A 15,992-nucleotide genomic window follows, 5' to 3' on the forward strand; every position below is an offset into this window, starting at 1 on the left:
TTCTAAGCAGCGTACAACCTAAGTTCAAGGACAATCTTTGTTTCCACTGACTTGATCTCAGAACAGAGACTCAGTCACAAGTTAAATCACTAGGAAGCAACAGCAAAGCAGCGGACAGCTATCAAGGTTAAAACTACTGCACACTGCTGGCCTATATAAAAAATATGGTGTACACTCAGCACCGCAACACATGCCTTTACATTTCCATGGGAAATCTAGTCAACTCATGTGGGTCAAACAGTTGTAAAACAGATTTTCTTAAGAAGAACTGAATTACGTCATCTCAGGGCGGCTTACCGGAAAACAAACTTTACTTCCCTTACTAGAGTTTAAAAAGTCACTAAAGACGCGGCCCACGTGCGCAGATGAAGTTAAGATCTCTCCAGTCTACTCTAAAGCTCCAGTGCCCACATTTTTTTTTCTTTTTTTTTTTTTGAGATGGAGTTTCGCTCTGTTGCCCAGGCTGACGTGCAGTGGCGCGATCTCGGCTCACCACAACCTCCGCCTCCCGGGTTCAAGCAATTCTCCTGCCTCAGCCTCCCGAGTAGCTGGGACTACAGGCGCGCGCCACCATGACCGGCTAATTTTTGTATTTTTTAGTCGAGACGGGGTTTCACAATGTTGGCCAGGCTGGTCTCGAACTCCTGACCTCATGATCCGCCCGCCTCGGCCTCCCAAAGTGTTGGGATTACAGGCGTGAGCCACCGCACCCGGCCTCCAGTCCCCACTTTGACTTGACTTGTAATTGCCTTCGCGCACGCTCATGCCGGGAGTTATGTCTTAGCCAACAACGTGGAGCCTGACTGAAGGTCCAACTCTGCGCACTGTGTGAGGCGCGCCCAAGTCGCCGGGGACCACGTGGGACACCCGGCCCTTTCCCGAGCTCCAATAGGGCCTCTCTACCAGAGTTCCTGGGACATGTGGATGCCTATAAGCTCAAAGGAAGAGGTCAGGGCGCGGCGGACCTGGCTTGGTCGGGCAAACGACGCGTCCACTGCCCGGGGAGCGCACCACTCCTGGGCGACCGCCCGCCAAGACCCACGCCCGGTGTCTGGACGCGCTGTTACCCGCCGCGCGCTCCCACCATCCCAGCCCGGGCACTTCTCCCGCAGCCCGGGGTTCCGCTCCACTCAGCGTCCCTCCTGGCCCCAGGTCCCTCCGTTTCACCTTCTCCGTTTGCTTTCGCAGTGTCTCCCCTTTTTTCATTGCGGTGTCTGATTCCAAACCAGCGTCACTACGGAGTTTTCCCGGCATCTTCAGCGAAGGTTGCCCAGGCCGACCGGTCTTCTCAACCGCGTGGAGAGGAAAAGGTACTTCCCCAACCTCGGCCCACCCGGCTCTCGTCACTTCCCGTAGCAAGGCACTTCCGGGGGAAGCAGGAAGCACAGGAAAAGCTGCTCTCCGCGTGGTAAATTCAAAGCAGCGGCCTGTGACTGGTTGGATTTAGTGAATTGACCGCTTGCGGCCCTTGGTCTAGAAGGCACCTACGGAACGATAGAACCGCAAGGAATTGCAAAGGTTAGCTTTGTATTCTCCAACACTGGCCAGATTTTCCCTAGCCCCAGCCTGATAAATGAAGGCTTCTAGTTGCTTTTGAGTGGCGCATCTTCAGTGCTTTATGTTGTATTGCTCGAGTTTGCACGTACAGACGCGTGGATGTGTATCCTTAATCATCTCTTGGAAACGTCTACTCTGAAAATGTCGGCCAGACTCAGGAGCCTGAAGAAAAAAATAATTCAGTGGGGTCTGGTCGTTCATTCATGCGAGCACTCAGACATCTTATGAGCGTTCACTGTGTCAGGTAGGAGAAACAGGACTAGTATTCACTAACAAGCACAAAAGCCTTATCCTCAAGAAGCTTTATAGACTAGCGAGAGAGAGGTGTCTTGTGGGTTTGAGACAGAGTCTCGCTCTGTCATCCAGGCTGGAGAGTGCCATGGCGTGACCTGGGCTCACTGCAACCTCTGCCTCCTGGGTTCAAGCGAATCTCCTGCCTCAGCCTCCAGAGGCCAGGACTTAAAGACTAGCCCTGGCGACATAGCAAAACCCCTATGTCTATATATCTATATCTATATATACACACATATATTATATATAAATAAAATATTTCATATATATAAAAGAGAAAATAAATTTCAAAAATGGGATAGAATCATAGAATAATATCTGACATTGAAAATCGGCCTTTTTTTTTTTGAGACGGAGTCTCGCTCTGTTGCCCAAGCTGGATGAAGTGGTGCTATCTCAGCTCATTGCAACCTCCACCTCCAGCGATTCTCATCCTTCAGCCTCCTGAGTAGCTGGGATTACAGGGCTGCACCACGACGCCCAGCTAATTTTTGTATTTTTAGTAGAGATGGGGTTTCACCATCTTCGCCAGGCTGGTCTCGAACTCCTGACTTCAGGTTATCCACCCGTCCGCCTCAGCCTTCCAAAGTGCTGGGACTATAGGCATGAGCCACAGCGCCCAGTCTTTATCTATTTCATTTTTTTTGAGACAGGTTCTCTCTCTGTTGCCCAGGCTGGAGTGGAGTGTAAGGACGTGATCACGGCTCATTGCAGCCTTGACCTCCCAGACTTAAACTATCCTCCCACCTCAGTCTCCTGAGTAGCTGGGACTACAGGCATGTGCCACCCTGCCTGGCTAATTTTTTAATTTTTTTTTTTTTTTGTAGAGATGGAGTTTTGCCATGTTGCCCAGGCTGATTTTGAACTCCTGAGCTCAAGTGATCTTCCCACCTCCGCCTCCCAAAGTACTGGGATTACAGGCAGGAGCCACCATACCCAGTCTGCTCTGTTATTTTTGGACACATTACCTAATCTGAACCCAAGTTTCCCTTGTATGAAATGAGGATAACAAAACCTACTTCATCGATTGAGAAAATTAAATAAGATAATGGCAGAAAATGGTCTGGCAGTGCCTGACACATAGAGCACAATCAATGAAAACTGTTAAAACTTAGTGTGTCACAAGGATTTGAAAACACAATTTAAAATATTACATTTTATGATAAAGGAAAATGCTGGAAAAGTATTTCTGTATTTCTGATTACTGCACATTTTTTTTTTTGGAGACAGTCTCGCTCTGTGGACCAGGCTGGAGTGCAGTGGCGTGATCTCAGCTCACTGCAAACTCCGCCTCCCGGGTTCATGCCATTCTCCTGCCTCAACCTCCCAAGTAGCTGGGACTACAGGCGCCCACCACCACGCCCAGCTAATTTTTTGTATTTTTAGTAGAGACAGGGTTTCACCATGTTAGCCTGGATGGTCTCGATCTCCTGACCTCATGATCCTCCCGCCTCGGCCTCCCAAAGTGCTGGGATTACAGGCTCGAGCCACTGCGCCCGGTCTACTGCACATTTTTTAATCTGAGAGTTTCAAGGAAAAATTTTGTTTCACCTAAACTATTATTTGATGTTTCATGGTCTCAATTTTTTTTTTTTTTTTTTTTGAGATGGAGTCTCACTCTCTCGCCCAGGCTGGAGTGCAGTGGCGCGATCTCGGCTCACCACAACCTCCGCCTCCCAGGTTCAAGCAATTCTCCTGCCTCAGCCTCCTGAGTAGCTGGGATTACAGGCGCCCGCCCCCACGCCTGGCTAATTTTTGTATTTTTAGTAGAGACGAGGTTTCACCATCTTGGCCAGGCTGGTCTCGAACTCCTGACCTCAGGTGGTCCACCCGCCTTGGCCTCCCAAAGTGCTGGGATTACAGGTGTGAGCCACCGCGCCCAGCCATGGTCTCAAATTTTTTTAACAATTTGTGAAAATATGCAACAGTGCTTTAACTTATATTCTGATATCCCTGAGCCAGGAGCCTTGATTTATTCATCTTTGTGTCCTCAAAATTTCAGACAGTGCCTGGTACATAGTAATCTGTAATTAAGTGTTTAATAAATGTTAACATGGCAGTGTTGGAGGGGAACCCCTTGAAATAAATTTTAGCTATATGCCCAGCTATATGCAAAAGTACTTGAGTCATCCTGGTGTTAGATGTGGAAGAAAGGAGAGCAAGCATGAATGCAGTCAACTAATTAGCCAACAAAATGCTTAACATCTCTGGTTTCACCATTGTATCATGTAGTTTAGATACTAAGTGGAGGCCCAGTCCCCACCTCAAAGAACCTGCAGTCTGGTTGACAAACCACAACACTACATGATCCTGCTATATACATGATACTACTGCATACAGTACAGGGACATGTTTATTATCAAGAGATATTCAACAAGAGAGTAAGCCCCAGAATGGTACTAAATGGAAAACTTCTCAAAGCTTCTAAAATAAGTTCCTTTGTAACCTGCATATAGGGACAAACCCAAATTTCCACCAGGAAACATGCAAAAGGCCCATTTGACAAAAGGTGGCCAATTAATTATCTTGTCATCAGTATAAAATTCAATAACAAGAGGAAGAATAGCTTATATAAATTTGATAGGAGCTGGATATGGTGGTGCATACCTGTAGTCCCAGCTACTTGGGAGGCTGAAGCACAAGAATTGCTTGAACCTGGGAGGCAGAGGTTGCAGTGAGCCAAGATTGCACCATTGCACTCCAGCCTGGGTGACAGAGCAAGACCCTATCTCCAAAAAAAAAAGAAAGGAAATAGAGAAAAAATTTGATAGGAAATGTTGAATATCCTTGAATGCTTAAATATCAATATTTTGCCAGGCCCATTTCCTCTGATCTGGATGATGTAATGTTTTCACAAAATTAGAGGGAGAATTTGTATTTTTAAAAGCATGTATACACACACACGCAACGAATTCAAAAGTCTACAAAATAAAATGTTAGCAGTCATTACTTCTGAGTAATGTGACTGTGGGTGGTTTTTATATTCTTCCCTTTGCTTCTCTACTTTTTTAGATTCCCAACAATGGACAATGTATCTTTTTTTTTTTTTGAGGCAAAGTCTCACTCTGTCGTCCAGGCTGGAGTACAGTGGCGCGATCTTGGCTCACTGCAACCTCCACCTGCTGAGTTCAAGCAATTCTCCTGCCTCAGCCTCTGAGATTACAGGTGCCTGCCACCACGCCCAGCTAATTTTTGTATTTTTAGTAGAGATGGGGTTTCACCATGTTGGCCAGGCTGGTCTCGAACTCCCGACCTTCAGTGATCCACCTGTCTCAGCCTCCCAAGTGTTGGGATTACAGGCGTGAGTCACTGCGCCCTGCCTGACATGTATACTTATAAGGAAAAAAAAAAGGAATATGGTTTTTAAAAACTACTGTTAAGCACTATCCCCAAAATATAGGAAACAAAAACAATATGAGAAGACTCTCAAGATATTTAAACCTAAAAGTGAATTCATAATTCTAAAGCTGGAGAGAATAAAGCAGATGTTATTTAATTTATAAATTCAAAAACTGAAGATCAGAGTAACTGATTCTAGTTCAAATAGCTGTTAAATGACTAGAGCACAGAGTACCAAACAGGAGGCCAAAAGCCAAAAAAGGGATCCATGAAGGTACTGGCTTCTAAAAGGAAGAACAGTAAAGATACCAGTGGCCGAGTGCAGCCCAAAGCTGAGAATTTGATGAGAAATTTGCCTGGCCCCATCCTACTTTCAAAACATGTGGAAACCTATTATTTAATTTTGTTAGGACCCTTGCTAATAGGGCATCTGACCTTTAGCAGGTAGACTCTCTTAAACCCATCCACCCTGTTGGCATTTACCTACATACTTATCTTTTTCACTCTTCCCTGAAACCCTCCAATGGCTATCCAAAACAAGATCTACAAAGCCCTCCAAGATATAACACATCTTGCCTTGTTCTCACCATTGCCTTCCTCACAGTCACGATCCCAGCAACAAGAGCTACTCATAGTTCCCCATACTTAAGACCATGTTGTTTCATCAGCTTTTCTATGCCTTTGCCTGGATGCAAGGTTTCCTGTTTCTTTTACCTACTTAATGCTCAGCCATCATGTCTAAAAAGCCTTCCCTGAACCCCCCCTCCCATTCCAGGGCCAGGTGCCCTTGCTCAGTATTCACAAATCATTGTAGTTAGTCATTCGCATGGACATAGGTTTATTTGTCCACTTATTTCACTAGATTCTGAACTCCAGAGTAGAGACTGGGCACTGCTTATTAACCCAAAACATATTGCCTGGGACACTGTAGGCACACAACATATTCTGACTGAACATACTAGTACTCATGCAACTTAATATGAATGGAGCCCGTTTCATCTTGGTTATACTACAACTCAGTTGCTCAAATGCAAAGCAGACTGCGATTTTCCCCCGAGTTGTGTCTGTCTGCAACACTAGCCCCCCAAATCAAAACTTCCACCTTCCACAATCCAGCACTGAAAGTCCTTCCCTGCCTCCTTGGCTTAACTGAAATCTGGCTCTTTCTGAAAACCCACCCTCTGCAGGATTCACACACAAGATGTTGCCCATTCCCTGAAATTCCACATATCCCAGTTGATGTCAGCGTCCTCTTTTCCTCAAATCCATTTCCAAACCATTACTCCACTTTCATGTAAAAGCTCTCATCCCTTTGAAGATAAGGCATAATGTCACCCTATACCCCTCCTCATTCAGGTAATTTCCTAGCCTCCACCATTCACTGATATTTTCGAATCGGGTTAGTCTTCCTCACTGCAGTCCTGGCTTGTTTTCATCGTAGGAGACCTCACTGTCCTTGAGTACCACCCACATACCCACTGCTTTGACCACCGCAACTGAAGTGACCTTTGTCCCAACAAACAAAGGTCATACCCTGCACTTGCTTCTCCCCAGTTGCTCCATTCTTGAAATCTCAAGTTCAGACAGCCTTCATGGACCTTCAGTCCCTTGCCTCCTCTACATTCTCCATTATCAACCCCATCTCCACTTCAATCCCTAGGCAGTCTAGACTCCATGGACCATTACTCCAATCACTTTTGCCAGAGTCTTCGGCATCTTTACCTCGTCATCCCTTCACTCACAAAGTAAAACTCCAATCCTGGGTCAATCAACTATCCCTCATCTCCACTCCTACAACAGAATGCTGTGTTAATATAGGAAATCACTCAATTGCTCCACCTATAGTTGTTACCTTAACATCTGCAAGATAATCATACTTTCTCCCTGACAAAATGTTATGCTATCTAAGGCTAAAATCTCTAGCCAGGAACAGTGGCATGCACCTGTAATCCTAGCTACTCAGGAGGTTGAGACAAGAGAATCACTTGAGTCCAGTTCAAGACCAGCCTGGGCAACACAGCCAAAAAAAAAAAAATGCCTAGGCACAGTGGCTCACATGGCTCACACCTGTAACTGAGCATTTTGGGAGGCTGAGATGGAAGGACTGCTTGAGCCTTGGAGTTTCAGACCAGCCTGGGCAACATAGTGGGACTCGATCCCTACAAAAAAAAACAAAACACAAAAACTAGCTGGGTATGGTAGCACACACCTGTAGTCCCTGAAGTGAGAGGATCAGTTGGGCCTGGGAGATCGAGGCTGCAGTGAGCCATGAATGCACCACTGCACACCAGCCCGGGCAACAGTGCAAGACCCTATCAATCAATAAATATATTTTTTTTTTTTGAGACAGAGTCTCGCTCTGTCACCCAGGCTGCGAGTGCATTGGCACAATCCCAATTCACTGCAACCTCCACCTCCCAGGTTCAAGCGATTCTCCTGCCTCAGCCTCCTGAGTAGCTGGGATTACAGGCACCTGCCACCACACCCGGCTAATTTTTGTATTTTTAGTAGAGACAGGGTTTCCCCATGTTAGCCAGGCTGGTCTCGAACTCCTGAGCTCAGGTGATCTTAGCCTCCCAAAGTGCTGGGATTATAGCCTTAGCCTCCCAAAGTGCTGGGATTATAGGCATAAGCCACTGCGCCTGGCCTAATAAGTAAACTTTTAAAAAATAAACAATAAATAAATAAAGCTAAAATCTCTAGTTGTGTGCTTGATCCCATATATTCCTTGTCCTGAAACTTCATGTTGCCCTCCCTCCTTTAGGGCTTCTTCCTACCATATTTCAACATGCTTAAATACCCCACCTCCCACACATACACTTTTAGAAAATCCTTGCCAGAATTTCATGTCCTTGTAAGCAAAAGAATAAGCTTTTGCTTATTCTTCCCTATTCACAATCAAATTTCAGAATGAGATCTTCATGTTTGTTCTCACCACTTCATCTACCATTTCCTACTGAACCCACTGCTAACTAGCTTCTATTCTCAATACTCTTATTACTATGGTTGCTCCCTATGAAGTTTCTTTTGCCACATCCAATGACCATTTCCAGTTCGTCCTGTTTCCTCTAAAAGCCACACACTCCTGGGCTTTCTGTCCTCCTCATCTCTTCTCAATGGAGTCCTCTTTCTTCTACTATGAATTAAGTACATTGGTAGCCCTCTGGCTTCCCTCCTCAGTCCTCCGCTCTTACCATACTTGGATAATCTCATCTACTAGCTTCACTACAATTATCATTTTTTGGTCTATCATTCCCAAACTTTTATCTCTAGAACAAATATCTCTCCTGAGCTTCAGACTTACAAATCTAATTATCTACTGTTTATTTCCTTTTACATATTTCATGAGCTACTTAATATTAAAATATATCTAATCCTGAACTAATCATATTCCCAACCCCTCTTAACTTTTCTTGCTCTTCCTCCTCGTACCCTATCTCAGGGACAAAATCTAGGTTTTTTGCTGGACTTGGTGGCATGCACCTATAGTCCCAGCTACTAGAGTGGCTGAGGTGGGAAGAGTCACTTGAGCCTAGGAGGTTGAGGTTGCTGTGAGCCTGGATTGAGCCACTGCACTCTAGCTAGGGCAACAGTGAGATCTCATCTTAAAAAAAAAAAAAAAAAAAAATCTAGGTTTTATTCTGTTTCCCTCTCATCTTTTAATCCACTATCTGAGTCCTAAGAATTCTGTCTCCTAAAAACCTCTGAAACCGGCCGGGCACGGTGGGTCACACCTGTAATCGCAGCACTTTGGGAGGCCAAGGCAGGCAGTAAATCATGAGGTCAGAAGATTGAGACCATCCTGGCTAACACGGTGAAACCCCGTCTCTACTAAAAATACAAAAAATCAGCCGGGCATAGTGGCACGTGCCTGTAGTCCCAGCTACTCGGGAGGCTGGGGCAGAAGAATCACTTGAACCCAGGAGGTGGAGGTTGCAGTGAGCCAAGATCGCGCCACTGCACTCCAGCCTGGGTGACACAGCGAGACTCCGTCTAAAAAAAGAAAAAAAACCCTCTGAAACCTATCCATGTTTCTCAATGTCCACTGCCACTATTTAGTACAGTGGTTAAGAGTGCTGGTTCAGAAGCTAGACATTTTTCTGGGTTCAAATCCTCATTTACCTCACATCATCCAGCTGCATGATTCTGGACAAGTAACAACCTCTCAAGTGCCTCAATTCTCATCCCTCAAAATATGTTACTTAGCATTAGTTCAGATCACCAGCATCTCTACCACAGATTACTCCTATGGCATCTTAAGAGGTCTCCAGGCCTCCAGTCTGGCTTTTCTCCAATCCAGTCTCTTCAGTGTGGCCAGCATTCTTTCTAAAATGTAAATCAAATCATGTTACTCCTTACTTTAAGCCCTTAAATGATTACCCACTGTCTTCAAGAAAAGCTTTAAACTCCTTAACAATGTACATAAGGCCTTTAAAATCTGTCCCTGTTAAATACTAAACCAGTCTCTTATTCCTGTTCTCTATCATATGGAAACCTCAGACTTACCATGCTATTCTTTGCCTCTGGGGTCCGCATATGCTGTTCTCTCCGCCTGCAAGCCCTCTCCCTTCTAAACTCCTCTTCCCACCTGTACATACATGTGGCTAAATGGATACTTCTTTACTTCTCTGTTGGGTATCACTTTTAAAAGGCCTTCCTGACTCCTAAAACTGGTCAGGTGTACCCCAAGTAGGTCCTTAGCATACCATACCTACCACTGTCTTAGCTTTTATTTGTTAGTCTGTAATAATTGACTCTAAGTTCCTTAAGGATAGTGATTATGCCTTATTCACAACTATACTCCCCAGTGGTTAGCATAGTGATGGAAACAGTAGAAATTCAATATCTGTGGAATAAATTAATGAGTATGCACTGTTGGCACACCCTTTTAATTAACTGTGTCTAGACTAAAATGATACACCTAACTAACCATGTCAACAGTTTACACAGCCCATTTTAATGTAGAAGGGAATTTCTTATTTTTATCACATAACTTATGGGAGGAATGATATGAATACAAATACATCACATTTTGTAAAATACAAGTAATCTTATGTTATGATTAGCTTGACTACCAAGTTTTGTTTGTAATAGAGTCTCACTCTATTGCCCAGGCTGGAGTGCAGTGGCACGATCTTGGCTCACTGCAACCTCCACCTCCTGGGTTCAAGCGATTCTCCTGCCTCAGCCTCCCAAGTAGCTGGGATTACAGGCATGTGCCACCATGTCCAGCTAATTTTTGTATTTTTAATAGAGTTGGGGTTTCACCATGTTGGTCAGGCTGGTCTCAAACTCCTGACCTCAAGTGATCCGCCCAACACAGCCTCCCAAAGTGCTGGGATTACAGCCATGAGCCACCGCACCTGGCCTGACTGCCAAGTTTTTAAAGAAATTTTTGAGATTACATTGAGAAAATTCTTAACACATAATTGAAAAGAGACAATAAAAGGAGGTTTTTTTATTCAAAGGTATAACTGGATAAGTAGATTTGTTCCATTCTTGTGAAATACTTTTTAAAAAAATACGACCAACTTCTTTGCAAATAGCAGACACATACCTCAACTATGATGACCTAATTTTTGGTGGATAATGTACATGATTAGGCAGAAATAGGCAAGCTCACACTGGTAGATTAACTATCAAATACTCAGTCAAAACTCCGTTTGTGGCCCCCACTTCTTGATCGATTTCTATTCCCACTTCGTCTTCTACCATCTTGTCGACTTCCTGAGCGACTTCCTTGTCGACTCTGTCTACCTGACCGGCCGCCAGATCGACCACCTGACCGGCCTGACCGGCCTGATCGACCACTTGACCAGCCACTCCTCTGTCTGGAATTAGAAGATGTGTTTCCATCATAATATTCTTCAATTTCAGGTAATTTGGCTGGCACTGAGAGTATCCAGTCGGAATCATGCCACTCTGCCTGTTAGGGGAATTTACAGGATTAATATAAATGCAAAATAGAAACCATAAGCAAACATGTAAGTACAGAAGACACCTTTTTCATATCTGTTAGCTAAAGGCCATCTATTCTGTTGAAGTATCTGGAACAAAAATGAAAACCAGAAAATAAGCAAAAATATTTTCAATTTTCGAGATCATAAATTCATACTCAGTTTATACATTCTAAAATTAAACTATGTATTACTAATTAAATGTACTAATTAAATACATTTTATAAATATACATTCTAAATAAATATACATTCTAAATACTAACATTCTAAATATACATTCTATGCTAATAAATTCTCACATTCTAAATATACATTCTATTTTAATAAATATACATTCTAAAACTATACTATGTATTACTAATTAAATAAATATACTAATTAATGTATAAAAGTATACATTATACTCAGTTTATATATTCTAAAACAGCACTATTTGGTATCTCAGCACATTTATCTAATAAATTCTAACATTCTAAATAAATATACATTCTAAAATTATACTAGGTATTACTAAATAAATATACTAATTAAATAAATGTACAAAAGTATACATTATACTCAGTTTATACATTCTAAAACAGCACTATTTGGTATCTCAGCACAAAGCAGACAGGCCATTAATAAGTAGTGCATTGTTTTCAGCAGGTATACTGACAAGCAAAAAGTAAAAGAGCCCACGATGGAGATTAAATACAAGTCAACACCAGCCAAGGACTAAAAAATGTAGCCACTGGAAACACTTTGATATTGGAGTAAACAAGTGAAGATATACAAATCAGTAACCCATAAGAGCATCACTGTTTTACATCTTGCTACACTAACTGTTCTTTATTGTGATCATGAGGAAAGTTGTTATTGGCCGGGCAGAGTGGCTCATGTCTGTAATCCCAGCACTTTGGGAGGCCGAGGCGGGCAGATCACTTGAGGTCAGAAGTTCGAGACCAGCCTGGCCAACGTGGTGACACTCCAACTCTACCAGAAATACAAAAATTAGCCGGGCGTGGTGGTGGGCGCCTGTAATCCCAGTTACTCGGGAAGCTGAGGCAGGAGAATTGCTTGAACCTGGGAGGCAGAGGTTGCAGTGAGCCGAGATCGTGCCACTGCACTCCAGCCTGGGCAACAGAGTGAGACTCTTGTGTCAAAAAATATATATATATATATGTTATTAAGACACCCTGTTGCTAAGGCTATCTTTCTTTCCAATACTGGTACTTTTTGGGAAAAGACAAATGAACATTCCACTGGTGGGTTTGGCAATATATAACCAAAGTAAAAAAAAAAAAGGCACAAACCTTTTGGCCAAGCAATCACATTTAAAAACTCATCTTAAAGAGATAAACATGGCAATGCATAAAGAATTCGCTATACCAATGTTTAGGGCAGTCCTAATAATAGTAAATTATTAGAAATAATCTAAATTTCAGAAAATAGGACACTGGTTAAGAAAACCAGCCACCCAAATGGCCAAATGCCAGGCAGTCATTAAAAATAAGTAACTGTGGCTGGGTGCAATGGCTCACACCTGTGAACCCAATACTTTGGGAGGCTGAGGTGGGAGGATCACTTGAGACCAAGAGTTTGAGACCAGCCTGGGCAACATAGCAAGACCCCATCTCTATTTAAAAATATAAAAAGAAAGACCGGGCGCAGTGGCTCAAGACTGTAATCCCAGCACTTTGGGAGGCCGAGGCGGGCGGATCATGAGGTCAAGAGATCAAGACCATCCTGGCCAACATGGTGAAACCCCGTCTCTACTAAAAATACAAAAATTAGCTGGGTGTGGTGGCATTTGCCTGTAGTCCCAGCTACTCGGGAGGCTGAGGGAGGAAAATCGCTTGAACCCGGGAGGCAGAGGTTGCAGTGAGCTGAGATCACACCACTGCACTGCAGCCTGGCAACAGAGCAAGATTCTGTCTCAAAACAAACAAACAAAAAATTAAAATATAAAAAGAAAAGAAAAAAAGAACTGTGTTATTGACACAAAAATGTGTCTTTAATATATTCTGAATTTTTAAAAAGACTTCAAAAGCAAAATACTCATTTTTGTTTCAAAGTAGGTATATAAGTATGTACTGAGATACAATAGACAAATTCTTCATTATGGGAATCCAGTAGACAACTTCTTTCTTCAACATATAAAACACAGGGATACTTTTTTAAAAGAGAGAGAGGCAGGAGGAAGAACCTATAGATTAAAAGAGACTTAAGAAACATCAAATTACAATCTATGAGCTTTATGGACCCTGTATTTAAAAAGTTTAGGAAACAAATGGAAAAATTTAAATAAAATTGGATGGTATTAAGGAATTATTTTGGGGGAGTTTAATTACGGTATTATGATAAGGTCTTTTTTAAAGTCATTAATATTTAGAAATATGCAAATACTTATGCTTGAAATGATAGAATGCCTAGAATTTATTTCAAAAGAATGCAGAAAAGTGGGTAAGTAGATGGACACAGAAGTGAAACAAAACTGGCTATGAACTGATAATTGTTGAAGCTGAGTGTTGGGTATGTGGAGATTCATTATACAAGTCCCCCATCTAAAAAATATGTTTGAAATGATTTATAATAACAAATTTTTTGCTGGATATGGTGGCTCACACCAATATTCCCAACACTTTGGGAGGTCAAAGTGGGAGGATCACTTGAGGCCAGGAGTTCAAGACCAACCTGTGCTACAGACTCTGTCTCTACAAAAATTTTTTTAAAAAATTAGCCAGGCATGGGGCCAAGAGCGGTGGCTCATGCCTGTAATCCCAGCACTTTGGGAGGCCGAGGCGGGTGGATCACCTGAGGTCGGGAGTTTCAGCCTAGCCTGACCAACATGGAGAAACCCCATTTTTACTAAAAATACAAAAAAAAAAAAAATTATCCGGGCATGGTGGCACATGTTAGCCAGACATAGTGGCACATGCCTTGTAGTCCTAGCTACTTGGGAGTCTGAGGTGGGAGGATCACTTGAGCCCAGGAATTCAAGGTTGCAAATGAGCTATGATTGTGCCACTGCACTCCAGCCTGAGAGAGACTCCATCTCTTTAAAAATAAATTTAAGTTTGAGACAGACTGGTTATTTTATATTAAGGAATTCCTCATTGATTTAGGCATGATAATGACATTGTGACTATGTTTCCCAAAATATCCCAATCTAAATGTTAGAGAATGTATTCAACTATTTAAAAGATAAAATTTTAAAAATACCTGTAACCTTTCTGACTCAGTTGTAGGAACATCAAAGCAAACACCCTAAAAGCAAAACAAAGCAGAACATTTTAAATTAGATGCATATGTGCAGATTTTTTTTGGTTTACTAATAATGCATGACTCAGTGGCTGCTTAATGTATTTTCTAAATTTAAAAAGTAACTAAACACAGTATCCAATAAGAATTTACAACTACTGCTAAGAATCTACAGTATCCTCTAGAAGAGTTTGTGTAGACACTATATGTTGTTCCATGTCCCTTGTAAAATGATCCTTCTAATAAATTTCTTTTAAAATTTAATGACAAAGTCTCATTTACAAAGAGCTGCAATGGGCCAGGTGTGGTAGTTCATGCCTGTAATCCCAGCACTTTGGGAGGCCAAGGTGGACAGATTGTTTGAGTCCAGGAATTCGATCAAGACCAGCCTGGGCAACATAGGGAAAACTCCATCTCTACAAAAAAAATGCAAAAATTATCCAGGTGTGGTGATGCATGACTGTAGTCCCAGCTACTCAGGAGGCTGAGGTGGGAGGATCGCTTGGGCCTGGGAGGCGGAGGTGGCAGTGAGCTGAGATCACGCCACTGCACTCCAGCCTGGGTGACAGGGTGAGACCCTGTCTGAAAAAAAAAAAAGAAAAAAGCTGCAATGTTTGTTAGATAATAAGAATTATATAACCCAAGATGTTTCTTCTATGGTCTTAGTTGTCAATAAGCTGAAAGTTAATTTAATACTCAAGTATAGCAACTAGTTTGGCCTATGGATCTTGCTATTTTTTCCCTCCCCTCTACATTTTTTTCCTGAAAGTATATATTTGTCTCACACTTGCCCCACATCCTTTTAGAAGGCAAGTAATATTAAACTTTGAGAGAGATGATTATTTGCAATAAACAATCTAGTTAATAAATTCCAAGCTAGAATGAACCTATGCAGTAAAGTTAAATTAATAACATAACATCATTTTTCAAAACCATTAGAAGAAATCAATCACAAGATTACAGTTTTAATTTTGCTATATAAATGTATTAAAGTATTTAATTCATATCATTAATTCATTAACAACGAAGAGCAGGCCATTTAAAAACCAAACTGCATGTCCTCAAAATTACAGAGCTGTTTAACTACTGCAATCATAAGCTACTTAGTCTTACAAAATAAACACACATGCCAGGTGCAGTGGCTCAAGCCTGTAATCCCAGCACTTTGGGAGGCTGAGGCAGGTGAATCCCTTGAGCTCAGGAGTTCAAGACCAGCCTGGGCAACATGGCAAAATCCTGTCTTTACCAAATAATAATAATAATAATAACATGGGCAGGGTATAGTGGCTCACGCCTGTAATCCCAGCACTTTGGGAGGCAGAAGCGGGAGGATCACCTGAGGTCAGGAGTGTGAGACCAGCCTGGCCAACATGCTGAAATCCCATCCCTACTAATAATACAAAAATTAGCGGGGCATAGTGGCGGGTGCCTGTAATCTCAGCTACTTGGGAGGCTGAGGCAGGAGAACTGCTTGAACCCAGGAGGCATAGGTTGCAGTGAGCCGAGATTGTGCCACTGCACTCTAGCCTGGGCGACAAGAGTGAAACTCTGTCTCAAAAATAAAAAAAATAATAATAATACAAAAAGGCCAGGTGCAGTGGCTCAC

General features: G+C 42.6%; 2 protein-coding genes across 6 annotated transcripts in view; both read right to left on the reverse strand.

Moving 5' to 3' along the window:
- Positions 1 to 10,517, reverse strand: part of DDX21 (DExD-box helicase 21) — a 38,209-nt gene extending 27,692 nt beyond the window's left edge. The window contains exons 1-2 of one of the 2 annotated variants that reach the window (XM_054436642.2): positions 9,310 to 10,517; positions 1,168 to 1,484 (exon numbers count right to left, since the gene is read on the reverse strand). In XM_054436642.2, the coding sequence (XP_054292617.1) occupies positions 1,168 to 1,254 (87 nt within the window). In that variant the 5' untranslated portion in view covers positions 1,255 to 1,484; positions 9,310 to 10,517. Of the gene's footprint in view, positions 1 to 1,167; positions 1,720 to 9,309 lie in introns of both variants that reach the window. The other variant, XM_054436643.1, reaches the window with a different exon arrangement.
- Positions 10,518 to 10,616: 99 nt separating this feature from the next.
- Positions 10,617 to 15,992, reverse strand: part of LOC129006698 (ATP-dependent RNA helicase DDX50) — a 46,499-nt gene continuing 41,123 nt past the window's right edge. For all 4 annotated transcript variants that reach the window (XM_054436644.2, XM_054436645.1, XM_054436646.2 and 1 more), the window contains 2 exons: positions 14,348 to 14,392; positions 10,617 to 11,113 (listed from right to left, as the gene is read on the reverse strand). In XM_054436644.2, the coding sequence (XP_054292619.1) occupies positions 10,835 to 11,113; positions 14,348 to 14,392 (324 nt within the window). In that variant the 3' untranslated portion in view covers positions 10,617 to 10,834. The remainder of the gene's footprint in view (positions 11,114 to 14,347; positions 14,393 to 15,992) is intronic.

Source organism: Pongo pygmaeus, chromosome 8 (assembly GCF_028885625.2).
Source record: "Pongo pygmaeus isolate AG05252 chromosome 8, NHGRI_mPonPyg2-v2.0_pri, whole genome shotgun sequence".
Lineage (NCBI taxonomy): Eukaryota > Metazoa > Chordata > Mammalia > Primates > Hominidae > Pongo > Pongo pygmaeus.